Source organism: Octopus bimaculoides, chromosome 1, assembly GCF_046866305.1.
Source record: "Octopus bimaculoides isolate indiv1 chromosome 1, ASM4686630v1, whole genome shotgun sequence".
Classification (NCBI taxonomy): domain Eukaryota; kingdom Metazoa; phylum Mollusca; class Cephalopoda; order Octopoda; family Octopodidae; genus Octopus; species Octopus bimaculoides.
The window spans coordinates 139684028-139704729 of NC_142928.1; the positions used below are offsets into that span (position 1 = coordinate 139684028).

The 20702-nt window shown below is 36.6% G+C and overlaps 1 protein-coding gene across 2 annotated transcripts in view; it reads right to left on the reverse strand.

Moving 5' to 3' along the window:
- LOC106875684 (integrin beta-1) overlaps nt 1-20702 on the reverse strand; it is a 74338-nt gene that overhangs the window by 22206 nt on the left and 31430 nt on the right. For both annotated transcript variants that reach the window (XM_089359163.1, XM_089359158.1), the window contains 6 exons: nt 17118-17201; nt 14302-14385; nt 9115-9303; nt 8163-8236; nt 2837-2888; nt 1759-1893 (listed from right to left, as the gene is read on the reverse strand). In XM_089359163.1, coding sequence (XP_089215289.1) covers nt 1759-1893; nt 2837-2888; nt 8163-8236; nt 9115-9303; nt 14302-14385; nt 17118-17201 — 618 coding nt within the window. The remainder of the gene's footprint in view (nt 1-1758; nt 1894-2836; nt 2889-8162; nt 8237-9114; nt 9304-14301; nt 14386-17117; nt 17202-20702) is intronic.

Genomic DNA, 20702 nt, shown 5'->3' on the forward strand with positions numbered 1-20702 from the left:
ATAGAATCATGAACTTGTAGCACAATTAATAGGAGTCATGAATATCTTTGAAAAAGAGTGAAATCACTGGATTGCATAAAACATTAAATTACAGATATAAAGTTTTATCATGAAGATTTTAACGCATTTTCTTCCCTATTTTTATATTTTCTCTTTCTCACTCTCTACGCTCTCCTTGTCTTTCTTACTTTCTGTATTTCTCTTTCTCACTTGATATAGATATCTAAGGAGCGGTAACGTGCGTAGCTACAAGGGGAAAGGTTAGGAGCTTGTATCGTATCACTGTAGTTTATATAATTGATTCTCGTAGCTATCTCGTAGTTCAGTCTTGATCAAATAAAAGAACTGAAAAGCTAAAATATACCAACCACTTACGTTCTTTTGTCAACGGATAAATAATTCCATTCAAAAAAGTTAACACCCAATTACTAAGTATTTATTTTTAAAGTACTGGTCTTTGCACTGTTGACCTTTCATGTGATAACAAGCTAAGGGGAGATAACCTTCCTACCAGAATCACAAATAGCAACATAAGTCTTGATATATTGACCAAACACGGGAAGTAAGCCTCGACATTCTTACATGCTCTCCATAGGAAAAACACCTAAATATACACACCTCCTAATGTAGTTCTACATACATGAATAAATTCTAAACAATAACATAAACCCGAATTTAATAGAATTTTCTTTAAAATACCATTTCATGACAGCCCACCCTAAAACTTATTTACTACTCCACTCAAATCCACACACCCAAAGAAAATTTTAAACCAACAGATCATATAAAGCCAAGATTAACTTTAATGCATTGCAGTCCGACGATGGTTTAAATGGTCGAAACTTCGAAGTCACTCTCAATGATAGGCGCAGACGTAACTGTGTAGTAAGAAGCTTGCTTACTAACCACATAGTTCAGGGCTCAGTCCCACCACTCACATATATATATGTGTGTGTGTTGTTGTTGGCACTCCGCCGTTTACGGCGTCGAGGGTTCCAGTTGATCCGATCAACGTAACAGCCTGCTCGTGAAATTAACGTGCAAGTGGCTGAGCACTCCACAGACACGTGTACCCTTAACGTAGTTCTCGGGGATATTCAGCGTGACACAGTGTGACAAGGCTGACCCTTTGACTTACAGGCACAACAGAAACAGGAAGTAAGAGTGAGAGAAAGTTGTGGTGAAAGAGTACAGCAGGGTTCGCCACCATCCCCTGCCGGAGCCTCGTGGAGCTTTAGGTGTTTTCGCTCAATAAACACTCACAACGCCCGGTCTGAGAATCGAAACCGCGAGTCCGCTTCCCTAACCTATATATATATATATATATATATATATATATATATATATATATATATACATGCATACATATTTCAAATTTTAAATTCAATCGGCAGAAAGTTATAGAAGTGATTCAAGAGTTGAAGTCGAAAGATTCGTACAATTGCCTGTGCAGTTGTGCGTGTGTGGATGTAGGTGAGGGTGTGTTTGTGTGTGTGTGTGTAGATGTAGGTGAGGGTGTGTGTGTGTGTGTGTGTGCGCGCGAGTTTGTGTGTATGGGGGGAGTGTGTGTGAGTATGTATGCATTTATGTGTGTGTTTGTGGGTGGGTGTGGATGAGTGTGTTTGTGCGTGTGTGTATCTGAGTCTGAGTTTGAGTGCGCGCGCGTGTAAGTATATTGTTACTGCATTGTAACAATTGTTGTACATGAGTTAGCAAAGACAATACAGTTGGTAAATATAATAGAAATATGTGCCATACCTTGTCACAATCACAATCACATATGTATTCTACTTGTATCTCCAGTTTACCCTTAACTCCACTAGGATTAATTGTGATTGTCTGGTTTTGCTTTTGAGAACAATCCCCGGCAGTTAAAACGGCTTTAAACTCAATCTAAGGAAAATAATAACTTACATTAATCAATCAGTCAATACATACACACATAGATACATACATAATACATACATACATACATACATACATAAGATATGTAAAACTTTCCAAAAGTTTAGCACATAAATACATATGCATGCATCTAGACATGAAAATATATACATAAAAACGCATCCATAAAACAAACACACAAATCTGCGCATAAATACATATGCATACGCCTAGACATGAAAATATATACATAAAAACACATCCATAAAACAAACATACAAATCTGCGCATACACTAACACCAAATACTGCACACACACACACACACATATGCACAAATACCTAGATGATGTTGATAAAAGTTCCAATGAAGGCGCCTTGAACCTATGTTAGAGTCCGGCTCTTTCTCTATTGATAAGAAATACAGAAATGAAACTGATTGATAACATACATACATATATACATACATACATACACACATACATACATACATACCAGATACAGAAGTTTCATAATTAAAGCTTTGTGGTGAAGTATTTATCGCAGTTTAAGAATCGATGTTTTGGAACCAGGATTTGTATAAAATCTATTTATCTAGCGACTTCATCACTGTCAGGGATTCATCATAAATGATATCTTATAGAAAATTCATACATTTTATATATACGTGGGTTGAAAAAAAAAAAAAAAAAAAAAAAGGCAGACGTGGCTGTGTAGTAAGAAGCTTGCTTCTCAACCACATGGTCCAGGGTTCATACCCGCTGCAGGGCACCTTGAGCAAGTGCCTTGTACTATAGCCTCGGGCCGACCAAAGCATTGTGAGCAGATTATTAGACGGAAACTGAAAGACGTCCGTCCGTCCGTCCGTCGCGTGCGTGCGTGCGTGCGTGCGTGCGTGCGTGCATGTGTGTACACGTATATTAGGAATGATCTACGATATACATTCAACTAACCACACTACTGTGCTTAATTCCATCGCATGTTTTCGTCTCAGTCCATTTCTTTCTGAAATATAAATTGTAAGAAATATAATACATGAAAACATTCAAAATCATAATGTGAAAGAAAAAATTAACTGTACTGATTTCTTTACTTTTGTAATGACTTAGTGTGAAAGAGTTAAGTGTCAATGAGGTTATTTATTTCCTTCGAAAATTCGGGGTGGAAGGACATGGTTATATAGTCCCAGGGATAGCAAGTTCGAATCCTTGTTACAAAGGAGACTTAGTTAAAGGCACCCAAAGGTCAGGTGATGATCTTAAACCAGATGTCGGATCCGCTCCTACATACCTCTACACACTTTCCGTTAACCAAATTCAACTCCCAATGCTTTTGTCGTTTTAAAGCTGATGTAAAAGATACTTGCCTATGTCTCACTCAGTGGATTCGGAGCTGATATTATGTAACATCAAAGGAAATTTCTTAAGCGCACATATATATATTTGTCCATTAAGAAATATTTTAGACTTTGATGATTATTTTACATACTAAATCGATATAAAAATTAAAATGAACTTCAAGCTGTACTCCATATGCAGCCAGAATTGTCACATTGCAGCACGTCTCAGAACTTTCACAAAATAAATTTTGCGTGGGCTTTTCTGCATTATTCAAATAATAAACTTCTGCAATACTTTAGTTTGAAAAATTAGAAATATTTAGTAGAATAATGTAATTCAACGGGAAACATTTTTAGTTTGTTTTTTTTTTTGTTTGTTTGTTTGTTTATTGTTTATAAATTGATATTGTCTGATTCACAAATAGTTTCATCCAAGTAGCAAAAAAAAAAAAAAGGTAATGTGTTTTATGCGAATTTATATACCAGGTTGAATCAAAATTTTTTTTTTCGACCAACACCTCCATAAATTCAGCCTTCTGAACAGACGCTGTCAAAAGGTTCGTCATTAAGTGGCCAATGACCAGGCTCAACGACGTGCCAACATTTACAAACTGTTACGTCTTAATACTACACAGTGGCTGTGTGAGCTATCTCATCCTCGTCGCCACTGTTATGTCTCAACGCTACTGCTATCTAGTACCTTCAGATGATCTCTACTCAACCGCTATACAACTGCTACTCAACTGCTACTCAACACTCCTACCACGGCCAGGCTACCTCGATTTATATGTCTTGGGAGATCCTACTTCTTTGCCTGGGAGTGTCGACACAACACAAACAATAGCTGGCAAAACATTGAGATGCCCATTTTGGGCAACGGAATGTTACTGGAGATGAAAATGCATCCACTTTCTTAATCCTAATAAGAGAAATCAGTGGCTTCGACCGGGCAGGGATACAAAACCTGTTGTCAAACAAAGACGGCTGGAACAGAAGGTATTTATTGTGTGTTTGGTGAAATTTCCAGAGAGTGCTGCATTTTGTCCTGCGTGGTCATTCTGTGAGCGCTAAACGAAATAATCAACAACTGCAGTGACTATATGATGCTTTGAAATCCCGCTCCCCAGCTGTGGGAGTACGCGTCAATCGAAGACGCGCACTCTTACAGCATGATAATGCCCCAGTACACACTGCCGAGCACAAACTGGAGGAACTTGACTGGTTGGAAGTGCTACCTCACTCTGCCTATAGTCCAAACCTTGTACCATCAGATCACCACCTTTGATGAGCTATGGCTCATTTCCTGCACGGAAAGAGATTCAACAACAGATGCAGGAAGATTTTTGCCTTGAAAGCTGCTAAATGTTATAAGCCTGGTATCGAGTTTCTGGCACAACGATCATAACAGACAATAAAATATGATGGAATATATTTTGATGAATAAACGCTTTACATATGTAGCCTGTTTGAAATTTTAATTAAAGCTTAAATTACAAAAAACTTTTGACTCAGCCTGGTACTGTATTAATAGTATTACAAATTCTCAACTAAATGAGTCATGACATAGAAAGTTCGTGTTCTTTAATAGTTTCGATTTTTATTGTACTTTGTTAAAATTACGTTACTATAAATGTACCTATGTTTAGTATGGTTTCCGTAAATACTGGAAGGTGATTATGTTTCAGTGAAAAAGCCTCTATGTGGTTGCTAGGCATGCACGATGTAACAGAGAAAATATAGTTTCAATCGTACAGTACCGCCTAAAATAAGAAAGTGTGTATGGAATAATGGATTCCAAGGGATATTTATAATGAAAAGAGAGGACAAACAGATTATGTGTGAAACGAAGACAGAATGATCGTGACTGAAATGCCTTTCATCAACATAATCAGCTCTGATTTGGAGTTAAATAACAAGATAATTATGAATAATACGAGAGATTTTCTATGGATATTCATACATTTATTATTTATATCTTAAATTTTTAGCTGCTTCCATTAGATAGCAAATTGTTAGCACGTCACACACTAAATAGTATAAAATTTATATGCACGATCATAAATAAGAACTTTCTGACAAATTGCAAGTTTTGCATCATATTGGCAAGCGTGTTTTCTTTATACTTATTTGATTAAAGTCTGGTGAAAGTGAACTGAAATGTTGGAGTTTCAGTAGACAGAGATGTCATAAAGGAATTTCAAAGCGTTTCATTAAATTAAAATTTTTAGATTCGTGATCATCAGAGTTTTTAATCAAACGGAGAAAATTTAAAGATGTCGATAAATGTCAGATGTTTCAGAAACCGGAAAAATAAATTGAATTTCAAATGAATTTAATATCATCTATGTGTGTGTGTATTATGTAATATAATTCTCTCTTATTCATAATATATTATGGAACTGAAGACGCATCTGTGTAATGCATTACACTGTCTAGAGGTTTATTACATCTCAGAAACAAAAAAATAGATAAATAAACGAGTTCAAATAAGTTTTAAACCCATATCAGTCAAACGTACGTATAGTTGATTCAGGTTTTAAAACATAGTTTAACATATTTGGAAAAATATACAGGTAAATTTGAATACTATTTTAAATTAAAGCTGGAATGAATTCGGAAAAAAAATCTCTACCTGGATATAAGCGAGTTTAACTTCAAGTAATATATCGTTTCACACAACACATTTCTTGAAGCTAAACTTGAATGTTTAAGATGAATTTACTATGATGTAGTTATATATTGCGTAGAATTGCCTGAGTTATTTCACATTTCTACAAACTTAATGTCATTGACTGTTACAGTTTTCTATTGAATTCAAACTTGGTTTTAAAAAAGACAGTAAAAAAATTAGAAGTATTGTGAGAATATTATCAGAATATTAAGAATTCTATATCTTTTAATAGCATAAATTTTGTAAATATGAAGAAGCAGACTTATAGCTGTGTGTGGTGAAACAGGATAACAAGGTTTAATGTGGTTCTTCATAACGATTGTTAATTTCAGATAAATATTAGATCAATAATAAATCGTATTAAGAATAAATATTCCAGTCATCGTTATTAGATCAATATTTGAATAGCAAACCATATACATATACTTTCAGTAAAAGATATTTTCTTACATATATCACCTGAATTATTTTGCAGCAATCATTAAATTTGAGGAGATAAAATTTTCATCTCTACATGTTTTTAGTAGGAAGAAAGACAATATGTAAACTTTTATTTAAGATTAAACATAGAATTTAGAACACTCTTTTTTATATAATAAGTATCATATTACAGATTCAAATAGGGAACATAAGGTTGTTGAGTTCTTAAACTTCTTTCAACTAACACTTCAGTGGTAAACACGCAGTGAGTCAGCATACTGTTATATGTATGTGTGTGTATGTATAAACACGCACACGCACACACACACATACATAATATATGTATGTGTATATATATATACATATATGTATGTACATAGTAAGAGCAAATAAATCTTTATTGCATCTTAAACTGAAATATTTAAAAATATATTCTGAATTTGCTATAAAATAGTAAGCTACTTTCAAAAGTATACTTGTAAAATATAAATAATATAAATTATATCCAATCAAATTATTGGAAATGAATATGCAGAGTTTTATTCAACTTCGAATTATTACTAAGATTACTTAGATCTTATTACCGGTGATAGAATTGTATAAACGATACGAAATACTTATATCTTCTGTAGTAGCAATCATAAATTAACTATTAAACATCACAAAAGTTAGAATATATTTTGTATTATGCAGTATATTTTGGATAAGCCAATATACTTAATACCCGTTCTTTGAAGTTATATTTGAGCTCAACAGCATTAGGTAACGGAATATATGTTAGTTCAACACATCTTCCGATGCTTTCAGTCGTGAATTGTTATTAATTAACTGCGTGATTTAAGAGTATTCAGGAATTACTCCTTTCCTTGTAGAAAAGCTATTGGTTTCAAATTTTGGTACAAGGTCAGCAAGTTCGGAGGAGGGGGCCAAACCAATGACATGACCCCAGTGTTCAACAGTTAGTTATTTTATCGACCCGGGAGGATGAAGGGAAAAGTCGACCTTGGCGGAATTTGAACTCAGAACGTAAAGATGGATTCTGCCAGCTCGCTGCCTTCTTGTAGACAAAATATTATGGTTTTGACAGGTAAGAAATAGCAACTCTTTGGACGGTTGTCTGTCTCTCTACCGTGACGACCAGCTATCACTTTTAAACAACCCTGACATAAGTTTAAAAGTAATATCAGTTTCTATCTGCATACTGGTACCATGTAACCCATCACAACTTATCCCTTGGTCGGTGACTAAGCCTGATATTTCAAATTGACTTGGTGAATAAAATGTACGTATTGCAAAACACAATTAAGATAAGACCTGTCAAAGACCTGCTCTTAGATGTGACAACAGTGAAGTATATCTGGAGAGGAGACTGACGTCATTAGGTCATTTGCCTATTGAAATACACATGCCGTACATATACGAGCCTCCTTATTATGTAGATTTTATATGGATGAAACATGTAATATATGTATATCTAGCAACATGTATTTATAGTTTACAATACATTAAGCCATTACCTACTAGTGATCTCGTATGAGATCACTTAAAAATTACAAATTTCGTAATTATCTGTCAATATTTACACATATCTAACCTTTTTATTATATCTACTAGGTATATTTCTCTGATATTCAAATGAAGTTTACTAATTTTTCACCCAATATCTCGCTTATTTCTATTTAAAATGTTATTTTGAAATGTTATTTTAATCATTCCAGCGTGTTTCTAAGGCTGTTTTATTCTAGAAATCAAAGTTTCATTAAAAAAATTCCAGTTAATAGAATTATGGGAGGTAATGGGTTAAAGGAACAGGTTGCGTAACAAAGGAATAGAAAAGACGATGACTTACCCGTCACACTTTACAAGGAAGGTAATATTGATGCCCTTATTTAAAACAGCCATTGTCACAGAAGATGAAATATTCTGAAAACAGTGAATAAAATCCTCAATTTCAATAAATGAATTTTAATCAATTTGGTCCGTTCACAGTTAATGTTTTATGAAATGAAAGATATAAATTATTTGGTATTTTGCAGACAAGAAAATAAATTTTGAACGCAGTGAAGGAGTGGTGACAGTAAAGAGAGGGCATATCCCCTTATAAGACGGAAAAAAAAGTTGCCAGCAGGTGGCCTTTCTGGCAACGTTTTGCTCACAGCTATACTGCGTCCGAAATTTACTTTCTTGTCTGCAAAATGCCAACCACATTCGGCGCTTTCAAAGTTTGCTTATAGAATAAATTATCTGTTTATATTTTGTGATAAAATATCTTTAACCACTTTAGTTTGAATTAGATCAATATTTTTACTTGTTTTTTTTTTTTTACTTGTCTATTACAAAAGTGGGATACTTAAACTTAAGTCATATTTGCCTTAATAGCCAACGGTATATTAGGTACATATCTTTAGATAGAAAGATAGACCCGCACTCCCATACACACACACATATGCACATATACGGTGTCGTACTGTATATCATGAAAACAAAATTATTAAAGCACCAATAAGCTATTAATATCATAATACTGCGTATAAATTTTACATAACATATACATTATATTTCATCATTTATGCAGTCACACCTTTATTTTCATATATCAACCATTATATATCTATCTGCCTATCTCTCTACCTGAGTCATTAGTATGTCCACATACCAGAAATGGACAGAATGGATTATCTTGTGAATACAATCACACATCACCACATTCATGTCTTATTGTTGAGATAGCTTTCAGCTAACCAAACATTGTCCGTATACCGAATTAAACATAGAAAATGCATTAAAATAAATCGCGGAACCTTATAGCTGTCAGTTATAATGTCAGCAATTGTTGATGTTTCAGAGTTGAAGTCACTGACGTAGGAGGATTCTATTTTACGGCTTAGTTTCTCGTAAAGATGAATGTATTCTTTACTGGCCACTGCAAATATTGTTGTCACTTGCTTTAATGACAATGCATTAGCAATTTGTTGAATGGAAGGATAATCCTGTAAACAGAAAAGAATAATGCATATGTATGAGTGTATTTAATTTGTAAGAATAAATTTCAAGTCAGATCCTGCAACGATCAGAATTGTGCTTTACAGTGTAAGCAGGAACACAAATACACATAAATATGCACACATACATGTGTACGTACCCACACATATATACATACACAGATGCGCAAATATACATATATATATGTATAAGTGTATATATATGTATGTATAAGTGTATATATACGTATGTATAAGAGTATATATAAGCATATACATACATATATACATACACAGAGTGAGAGAGAGAAAGGGAGAGTGAGGGAGTGGACAAACAAAGAAGAATTACTGGCGACATTGAGTTAGTGTTGTAAGTAAATAAAAACAAGTAAACTCAGCTCAACGTAACTGAAAGTTTCGTGGTAGCAGATGGGTGTCTCCATCTTTTGCATTTATATATATACTTATATATTTTATATGTATTTATATATTCCATATGTAGCTTATATATATGTTATGTGTGCATTTATGTTTATATATATACATATATATATATATATATATATATATATATATATATATATATATATATATATATATATATATACACACACACACATACATATACATATATATATATATATATATATATATATATATATATATATATATATATATATATATATATACAGAAAAACAAAAGATAAAGACAGGTGTATGAACAACAAGCAGGTGTATTAGTTTGACTCTCAGGAAAGTGAGAAAGTCCTTTACGTTTCGAGCCTACGCTCTTCAACAGAAAGGAATAAGAGAAAATAAACAGAGAGAGAATGAAAAAACTTGTATCTGTGTGTGTGTGTGTGTGTGTATGTATGTATGTATTGCTTCTATGGATCTTAGTTAATTAAATGCTCAAAAATATCTTTGTCCCCCCACCTGCAACCAACAACCGACTCTCAATATTAGCAACAACACAGACAATATATCACATCATCATCATCATCATCAACATCATCATCAACATCAACATCAACAAAGATAAAATTACCGTCAATTAGAACTACAACAGCAACAACTGCACCTACATTTGCGAAACCAATAAAACCGCCAGATATGACAAGAAAATCAGCTGAGAGGACAACAGCCCTAACAACTCGATCATCACCATCAACATCAATAGGAAAAACATCTGAAAGAATTACCCTGGGTGCGTCTCAACGCAGCTCTCCCTCTCTCAAACAGACACTCAGGCATAGACATTCACACAAACATAAAAGCACACACACTCCGAGGATAGATTCAACAGACCTTTGCTCCTCAGCATCTTGAAGTGAAAACGAGGGGAAACTACACACACACACGCACACGCACAAATAGAAAACACAGAAAGAAAAAAGAGGCACAGAAAAAATACCTGGCCTCATATCATCACACAAGAAAACGCGGAAACGCTTTCACAGCAAAATACAGGTACATCGAAAACAATGTCATTCCCACCAGTTCCAGAACAGTCAACACAACCACTGGTACTACCACTAGCACCAACGTCAATATCACAACCCCTCCTTACTCCCAAAAGAAAGCTCACACAATAGCAGTCAACCACATCAAATTTCATGTTTGTGAGGAGAGCCAACGAAGAACTGATGGCCCGCATTGCACAAAATAAGGATATTGAGAGAGGGGGTATGCAATTTACGACACCAGCACTTTTAAAGTGCCACAATATTTAATGTTAGTGCGCATGATCCTGGACATATACAAAAACATTAGGGAGATTTTCTCCTACAACGTGGGAACCCCGAACGTAAATGCCCCGAGCAGACTTTTAAATAACCCCCCAAAGGAACCCCAGCTAAATTCAGAAGGCGGGCCAGCGCCTTGCAGCAGCATTGGTAGGGTAAGTAACCCCCACCATTTTTCTTGCTCTCAAGGAATCTAATGATTATTAGAGTATGTTGCATGGTCTGAAGTCGTACTGAAAGCATGATCGCTTGCTTAATCGTCTCAGGTGACTAGGTTTGGTTGTGGTAGCCGCCAGCGATACTAGGGTTTCTAATACGCGCACATTAGCTCCCATTTTCGGCGACTTTGAGATTTCTATCTTGACCTTGAATGAGAGGCAGGGTGGCAGTGCAGTTTCGGAAAGATCTAGATCTCGCGGTACGGACGATCTACCTTGACCCGGATGGTGAGTTGGTGGCCCTGGATGTGAGCAATAGTGATGATGGCGCTCTTAGACTAGCCGCTGTCTACGCTCTGACTGGAGCGAGGCAGCGAGATTTCTTCAGATGTTTGAAGGATCTCCTTGGGACCTCTCGTTCATTAGCGTCAATGGGCAATTAGAATGCCATCTTCATACACGCATGGACAGGGTGGGACTAGCCAATGGGAGTGCTGGATGTATCAGGGAAGCTGGATGTGTCAGTGAAGCTGGATGTGTCAGGGAAGTTGGATGTGTCAGGGAAGTTGGATGTGTCAGGGGGTATCCCGGTGAACTAGGATGCGGAATGTTCGTGTCAGCTTACGCGGATGACGTCACTGCAATAGTGTCGGGCATCTCGGAAATCAAGGTGATGGACACTAACCCTGGAGAATACAAGCGGTGACAAGAGCAAAAATTAACCAGGAGAGGTCGGTGGGCATGCAGCTCGATACCTACAGAGACAGCTCCATGCCACCCGACAACGTCGTCGAGCGCTGAACGGAAGGTTCGGTTAAATTGCTCGGTGTCTGGTTAGGTCTCGAGCTTCATGCGGATAAATACTGGGTGGGGGGAACTTAATGATCAGGGTGGTCAGTCTAACCCAGAAATGGGCGGCAGGAAACCATCTCTGAATGGTCGGATGGAAGCGGTGAATGTGTCCATCGCTTGCGTCATTTACTACCGCTTGACTGTCGCCCTGCTTCGTTCCTGATCAAGCTGGAACACTTACTCTTCTGCTTTCTGTGAGAGGCATGTATTCCGTTCGTCAGTCGGTCCATCTCTTGTTAGCATCTGCTGAGTGGAGGACTGGGCATACCGTGGTTAATGGTGCGCAGACATGCGCTGAAGCTGCAACATCTCTTGTGTTTCCTTAACCCTGGATCAAGCTAGACAGAGAAAGGGCACTTGGTACCTGAAGTGTCGGCAGGCGCTCACCGTCTTCTGCTATTTGGGAAATGCGGTTCTACAATGCAGATTTATAGGGGATTAGTGGCGGACAAGAGCGACGACGCGCTCGGAGAAACTCTGGGCGATGGAGAAGATCAATTAGCTGGTCTTTTCTGGAGAACCTGTTGATAATTTAGAGAAATTCCTGGCCGGCAGTGCTACTGAGTTGGATGGAGGGGGCTCTGCCAGTTCGAGACAAGCTCTACAAGCATAGAAGTGCTGTCAGACCGGCCTGTCTGGGATGCATGCAGGGCAATGAAACGGTTGTGCATGTATTTGTCCAGTGTCCGGGCATGACAGGCTTCTGGTGCTTTGTCGAACAGCTTTTCACGCGTCTAGGACGAATTCAGTTATTGACCAAATCCATCGTAATGTTTATCCCACCACCCTCCTTTGACCGGGAAGGGTAGGCAGTTTTCCTCTCTCTGGTGGTTATGGCGAAAAGAGGAGCGTGGCGAACGAGGCTGAAAGGACTGATGACATACTCTCTTCTTCAGTCAAGCCCTCATCGACTTTTTCAAGTTTCATTTTGTCAAGGAAAGTGAGGGGTGAGTGGGAAGTGTCACCGCTTCCCCAGTATTTTTGTTGGAAGGCGGATGAATATGGCGAGGATAGCTCGTCTGAATGGGCATACTTTGATTATACGCTTGTAGGCTGAGTAGGGGGATAAGGACGAGAGAGATGGCTGCCTACCTGGGGTGCTCTTGGAGATGTGGGTGACCAGGATGTGTAGGGTTCTTTGGTTGGCCCTGAGTAGAACATCTCATTTTCGAGGAGTATTACTGTTTAAATTTCATTGTTAATTGTTATTGTTTTTATTTTATACACGTGTTTTTTATGCTAAGCCCCCGGTTGTCCCTTGTTTTGCATTGTCCATTTTCTTCTGCGTTTGGCCATTTTTGCCAAAGAAGAAAGGATCGTTATCATTATTATTATTCACGATCTGAGTTCAAATACCGCCAAGGTTGACTTTGCCTTTCTTCCTTTCGGGGTCGATAGATTAAGTACCTGTTAAACACTGGGTCAATGCAGTCGACTATCCACTTCCCCCAAAATGTCTGTCCTTGTGGCAAAATTTGAAACCATTATTATTATTATTATTATTATTATTATTATTATTATTATTATTATTATTGAGTGAGAGAGCAACGCATACCATGAAAGTGACAACGGGGTACAAATATATGAAGTCCGATATATCCACCATAGCTATCCGTTTGATAAGGGTACAACAGGCACATGCATCACAATCATATGTGCACAACATGGTGATCTCATATCAAGATAAACAGGACATGACCCTGCAGGTGGGGCCCAGTTAGAATTTTCTTCAGGTCGAGGAGCCCATCCCCTCAAAAGGTCTCTGAATAAAGTTTATTTAAGGATGTTGAACGCAACACCTATGTTTCCAAAGGTGAATAATTCAAACCCCAAAGAATTCCTCTCAAAACATGGCTATGATGCTCCCCCACCACTTCTGCTCTTGATCAGAGATGCACATATCGTCAGCCACTAAGGGACATGCTCAATTGATTAAGGTCACACAACTGACAAGCAAATTTGAGGTGTCACGCAGAATATTTGTTGTAGTCCATCTTTTATACCAAGACAAAACGATAACACTTCCAATCAGTTAAGATCAAAAGCCATGAGAGCCACTAAGAGGTACTGCATATTATTATTATTATTACTATCATCATTATTATTATTGTTGTTGTTGTTGTTTTTGGAAGAAGAAGAAGAAGAAGAAGAAGAAGAAGAAGAAGAAGAAGAAGAAGAAGAAGAAGAAGAAGAAGAAGAAGAAGAAGAAGAAGAAGAAGAAGAAGAAGAAGGAGAAGGTAACAAGCCTCTACCTGAATCTCCGCTCCTTGGTATATACTCGGTTTAGTCCCTCTCATGCGACACTGGCCATCATTGGGGATTACTGCACCTGCAAGCTGAATGAGCCGCATACATTGTGAAATGCATTGAATTAGACATTGTGATATTAAACATGAAGGCAAAATATTTAGCTGCGTTTCGTTCGTCTTCACGTTCTGGTTTCAAATTCCACCGAGATCAACTTTGCCTTCCATCCTTTCTGGATCGATAAAATAAGTACCGGTTGGACACTGGAGTCGATGTCATCGACTTAGCCCGTCCGCCGAATGTGGTAGCCTTGTGCCAAAATTTGAAATCCTTATGATATAATGTTATCTGAACTCTGTCTTTAATGTTATCTGAACTCTGTCTGATGCATAGTGCAAATGTTTAATTCTCATTTACATGGTGTGTGTGTGTGTGTGTAAAATAGAACAGGTATGGAAACTGATATTCAGCACTTTAGCCTGTCACCAATTGTACGGTTGTTGAACGCCATCAGCTTATGCAAATTCGGCGCACATTTGCATTATTGAGAAACAAGTGTGCATCAAAAGTGCATAAGCTGATGGCGGGCAGTAATCGTAAGATTGCTAATACAGAAACAAAAACTCCTAGATGTACGTTTTCATCCCTGTGTCATTAAATAAATTTAGTCTTCTATTCCATCCAACCTCTTTTGTAGTTTGTCGATGTGTGCGTGTGTGTGTGTGTGTGTGTGTGTTGTTTCTATGATTTCATATTTCTATGGTGCACAAAACATGTAAAAAAATTTTTTTTTCTACTCTAGGCACAAGGCCCGAAATTTTTAGGGAGGAGAGCAGTCGATTAGATCGACTCCATACGCAAATGGTACTTAATTTATCGACCCCGAAAGGATGAAAGGTAAAGTCGACCTCGGCAGAATTTGAACTCAGAGCCTTAAGATAGACGAAATACTACTAAGCATTTTGCCCGGCGTACTAACGTTTCTGCCAGCTCGCCGCCTAACATGTAAAAAATATTGATATTATTCGGTTCGTAAGGCAGCGAGCTGACAGAATCATTAGCACGCTCGACAACATGCTTAGCGACATTTCGTCTGTCTTTAGATCCTGAATTCAAATCCCGCCGAAGTCGACTTTGCCTTTCATCCCTCGGGATCGATAAAATAAGGACCAGTTGAGCACTGGGTTCGATGTAATTGACTTACCCCTCCCCACGAAATTGCTGGTCTTTTGCCAAAATTTGAAGCCGATATTATACGGTTCGTACGTATGTTATAAATCCCGTAATGATGGACAAATCAAATGGATTTTAATCACGTAATATTAATATTGATCGGAAATTGTAGTTTAAAAAAAGCTAATTCAAAACTTATTGAACGAATTTTTTTTTATCTTTTTGATAGTTTAAGTGGTAAATATATGTTTCTAATTTAGGTACAAGACCAGCAATTTTGAGAAGAGAAATTCAGTCGATAAGATCTATTCCAGTACTTGATTGGCAATCTATTTTATCGATCCCGGAGGGATGAAACGCAAAACTAACCTTGGTATGATTTAAACTCAGAGCAGCAAGAAATACCATTACATATTTCGTTCAAAGTGCTTAAGGAATATGCCAATCGTCCGCCGTCATTGTAGACGCATAATTAATTCCAAATGACGGATCATTCTACTTTTAAGTTGTTCAACTATCCCTTAAGAAAAGTTCTCAGTCTTATCTGCCAATGACAAAATGAATTCTGATGACAAAATAAATTCTTATAAATTCTGAGGAAAGGGTCCAACCGATTATATTAACTTCATTACTTCACACGTGTCTATTTAACCAGCCCGGATTAATGAAGGACAAATTTCGATCCAGCAAAATTTAAAAATTTAGAACGTTAAATTGCTTGACTTTCTTTCCATCGCTCCTCCAATTTAGCCAATCAACCGCCCTATTTTTTTGCTCGAACCACTAATTCTGTCAATCCACCATTCCATTTCATTCATTATCTAAGACGATGTCGTTCAAGTACTGGGGGCGATTTATATCGCTATAATGTGGATAATAAATAAATAAATAAATAAAGCTCCTTCTCGAGGTATATTGACTCATGAGGCCGGTTTCACGGTTTCAGTGGCGTATATAGATCAAGAATTAAAGCAATGATCACTGGTCTTTTAAGATGTATATATAGGACTATCCATGCATTTTTTGCCCATCAGGAATTACATATTCACTGTAAACTTCTACATTTAAAACAGAGTCACTTAAGTCATGTTGGCAATTTATATTCTTAACATGCATTTTATATGTAAATGCTGTTATAGAAATAGAGTTAGAGTGTAATTTGAGGAAGATGTTATTGATAGTCCTGGCGGGTGATCGACCGGCATCATAAAGACACACTCGTTGGCTTTGAGACATTGTAGCGACAACGAAGGTTTATAAGTCGTTAAATAGCAAAGGGTTCATGGACATTTTATATATTTATTTTGAAGCACATTGTTATAAACGGTTCAGATACTAAATCTCAGCAGTACACTCCTTTGACGAAGAAACATTCAATGTTCATACGTTCGAAGATAACACACAAACACACACACACACACACACACACATAGGGTATTCTTTGTTATAACATAACGTATCGTCAACGATAGAACATTGTTACCAATTATCTCGATGGTAAAAGATTTTTAAAGATCTACCGCTTACGGGATAATTCGTTGGTGATATAAGCACATAGTTTATTATTATTATTATTATTATCATTATTATTCATGGACATAGGATTTTCTAAAATTACATATATGATGTTCATAAATGATCTACTCACCAGTCCATCTCCTGCATAGTGGAATGGAGCATCAGAACAATAGATAATAATCTTTCGCGATTCGTTCCGCCATCCCACATTTTCCTTTAAGGTAAATGAAATAAAAATAAAATATTAAAGTCATTATAAAATTTCCCAGCCAAGTTTTCTGCATGGAAAACAAATAGTTAAAACCATATTAAGATATTTAATATGGACTTCAATGCGATAAACCAAAATTAAATTTTAATTCATTTAATTTAATTCCTTGGTATGGGAAGAACAGTCACAAGTAAAATTACTCTTGTAGTCAAGAGATGCCGGGGAGAGAACTGTGAAATTTATATTATTAAAGATTAAAGCAGAAGCATACAGCTGGTAATGAATCTTATTATTTTTCGTTGTGGTTATAATTCTGGGCATTTTATGGTGATATCAGATCCCCAAAGTGAAATATAGCCAATCATATAACTGCCAGATCTTATAATGACTTTTGAATTGTTTAATTTTTGGGCGGTAATCATATACCGATTAGATAGTTCAAATTAATGAAAATAAAAATATTTAAGCTAAAATTTAAAAAGTAAACTCATTAGGATCTTCTGGATATTTTTCTATGTTGTTGTTGTTTATTTTCAGTTTGGACTTCAACTTAAAAACCAACGATCAAAATTTGTTCAGGTATGACCCTGTAGTCTTTCTGCGTGTCCAGGGTTATATAATCTAGCGTGTCTTTTTCACTTTAATGACAGTAAAGAACGCGGCTTAGGAGAAGATTTGGGACCTATTTCAGCTAGTAAACGACCATAACAGTTCAATCATTGATAATAAAATTAGATCAAAATATATTTTTACTATGTTTGGTATATATAAGCAGAAAAAGAGGAGATACGTGGGATAGTGAGTCGGTAATGAGGTCATAGAATGTGTGACGAAAGACCTTAGACAAGGAAACCAGACTAAAATAATGCTAATAAAGTTGAGGTAAAGATCAAGTATATAGTGCATGTATAGCAATATCTGATTAAACACACGGTTTCACATCAAGAATCTGGTAAAACTGTAATATTTATAATACTATTTCTTATCAAAACAGATTAAAGTTTTTCGTCTAGTAACTATATTCTCCGATGGTGCTTGATCAGAGGTTAAGGACGGATAAGAATTAATTCTGTAATGCAAACATTTTATTGTTCCAGTCCCAAGTTGAATGCCAATTGCTTACCAGTTTGTCCCAAAGTTCTTATCTTGATGTAAAATCAACAAAGCAAATGTCATTTGTCTCCCCTTTGATCCTTGACGTCACCTGACAAGCAACAACCAAGATGTCATGAATTAGCCAAGCTTTACCTGCTAGAAATAGCAACCCAAATGCTTTGAAATCAGATTCCAATGCTGGATGTTCAAGAACCAAATGAAGGGCAGATTTTTCAATCCCAGGATCATCCTGATTCCAAAAGGTATAATATGTCTATGTAGAGCCAATGTAGACTGAGATACAGAGGTTCCAGACGAACATACAGAATTTCGCTTTTCTTATTATAGATAGTTTATGTCGAACTACATTATTCAATATGTCCAGTTTTTATTGAGTGATGTACGAGAGATTTTCTTGCTATTTCTAGCAAGTCAAGCGTTAGGTTCATATGCAAAACATGTTGTACAGTTTCCACTTGCCCTGCCATCCATTTTGTTTAATATTTAGTATAAATGTTTGATTGTATAATCCAACAAGCTAATAAGAGTGGATCCGCAAGAAATAACAATCCCATATTAGGCAAATCATACACTGCTGTATTAAATCATTTGGAATGCCTTAGGTTGTGATTTCTCTATTCGAACAGACTCAGGGTTAAACAACAATAATCCATGAATAAAAACAAAAGGACAATTTTCACTAACGACATGGTCTGTATTTAAACTCGAAACGTAAAGACCCGGAACAAATAAAACAATGTATTTTATCCAATGCCCTTAATGATTCTACTAATTCATTACCTTCCTTTGTTACAATGTAAATAGTTAGATTGTCGTTGTATATCTAACGAATTCAGTGTGTGACTGATTTTGATTTTTGTTGTTTGGTTTCACGTCGTCTCTGATTACAACCATGCTTTAATTTCTTATGATCATAATGAGTGATTAAAAGAAGATTTAAGGAAATGATGAAAGAGATATTTGGCTGCTATTTCTAGCAAGTCAAGCGATCGTGTAGGCACTACCTCATTGAGTCCTATTTCGATTATCTTATAACCCGAAGTCTGTGCAATGGCTCAGTGGTTAGAGTAGCGGGCTCACAATCATGATGTAGTGAGTTCGATTCCCGGACCGAGCTGTGTTATGTTCTTGAAGACACTTTTTTCATGTTGCTCCAGTTCACTCAGCTGTAGAATTAACTATATATATATATATATATATATACTCTTTTATCTGTTTCAGTTATTTAACGGCGGCCATGCTAGACTACCGCCTTTAGTCGAACAAATCGACCCTAGGACTTATTCTTTGTAAGCCTAATACTTATTCTATCGGTATCTTTTGTTAAATTACGGGACGTAAAGAATCAACATCAGTTGTCAAGCAATGGGGTGGGGACAAACACGGACACCCAAACTCTCACACACATACAACTCCACTCACAAGGCTTTGGTCGGACCGAGGCTATAGTAAAAGACACTTGCCCAAGGTGCCACGCAGGGCGAGTGAACCCAGAAGCATGTGGTTCGTAAGCAAGCTACATATCACACAGCCACTCCTAGTGCTGTAATCACGATCGCTAGATCGAGGTTTCGATTCCCTAACTGGGCACCGCGTTGTGTTCTTGAGTAAAACACTTCGTTTCACGTTGCTCCAGTTCCACTTAGATCGAGGGGAGTTAGCCTGGCCGCCTTGCCAGTGGGGTGGCGTCATTGCAAGGGTAAAACAATGCTAAATCACATTGTGGCCAGCGATGTGTAACAACATCTGATTGTGCGGTCGGTCACGTGATCACGTGATATATTCTTATGTATGTTACGTATGTATGTATGTATGTATATATATATATATATATATATATATATATATATATATATATATATATATATATATATATATAGAAAGAGAGAGAGTGGGGGAGATAATAGATGCCCATTATTGAAAAAACTTAGTAGTGCACAAATGATTTGAACTTACTCTACAGAGTGGCTATAAGACAAAACCAGGTGAGTGGATATGGAGATAATGATGCAAATAAACAAATAAAAACAGTTTATCCCTAATAGTGGTTTGGATTTTAGCTGTTCCTTCTAGCGTGCAAGGAATTCTATGATGGATACCTCCTATGTGTTTAAATGTACACTGTATTTATATGAATAATATATAGTCTATTGACTAATTTTTTTTACACGCTAGGCCACTGGAAATAGAAATTTCTAATATTTCTTATTACTCTGATATTATTAATTATATATATATACTAGCACTGTAGCCCGGCCTTGTACGGGATGAAGTTAAGTTTACCTGAGTAATACCATCAATTGAGGCAAATTTGGTACCCGGACGTAAGTTTTGTAAGAAGAATAGAGAGAGCTATCTTCTCCCGCAGAGATGTGAGAGTCAGATCTA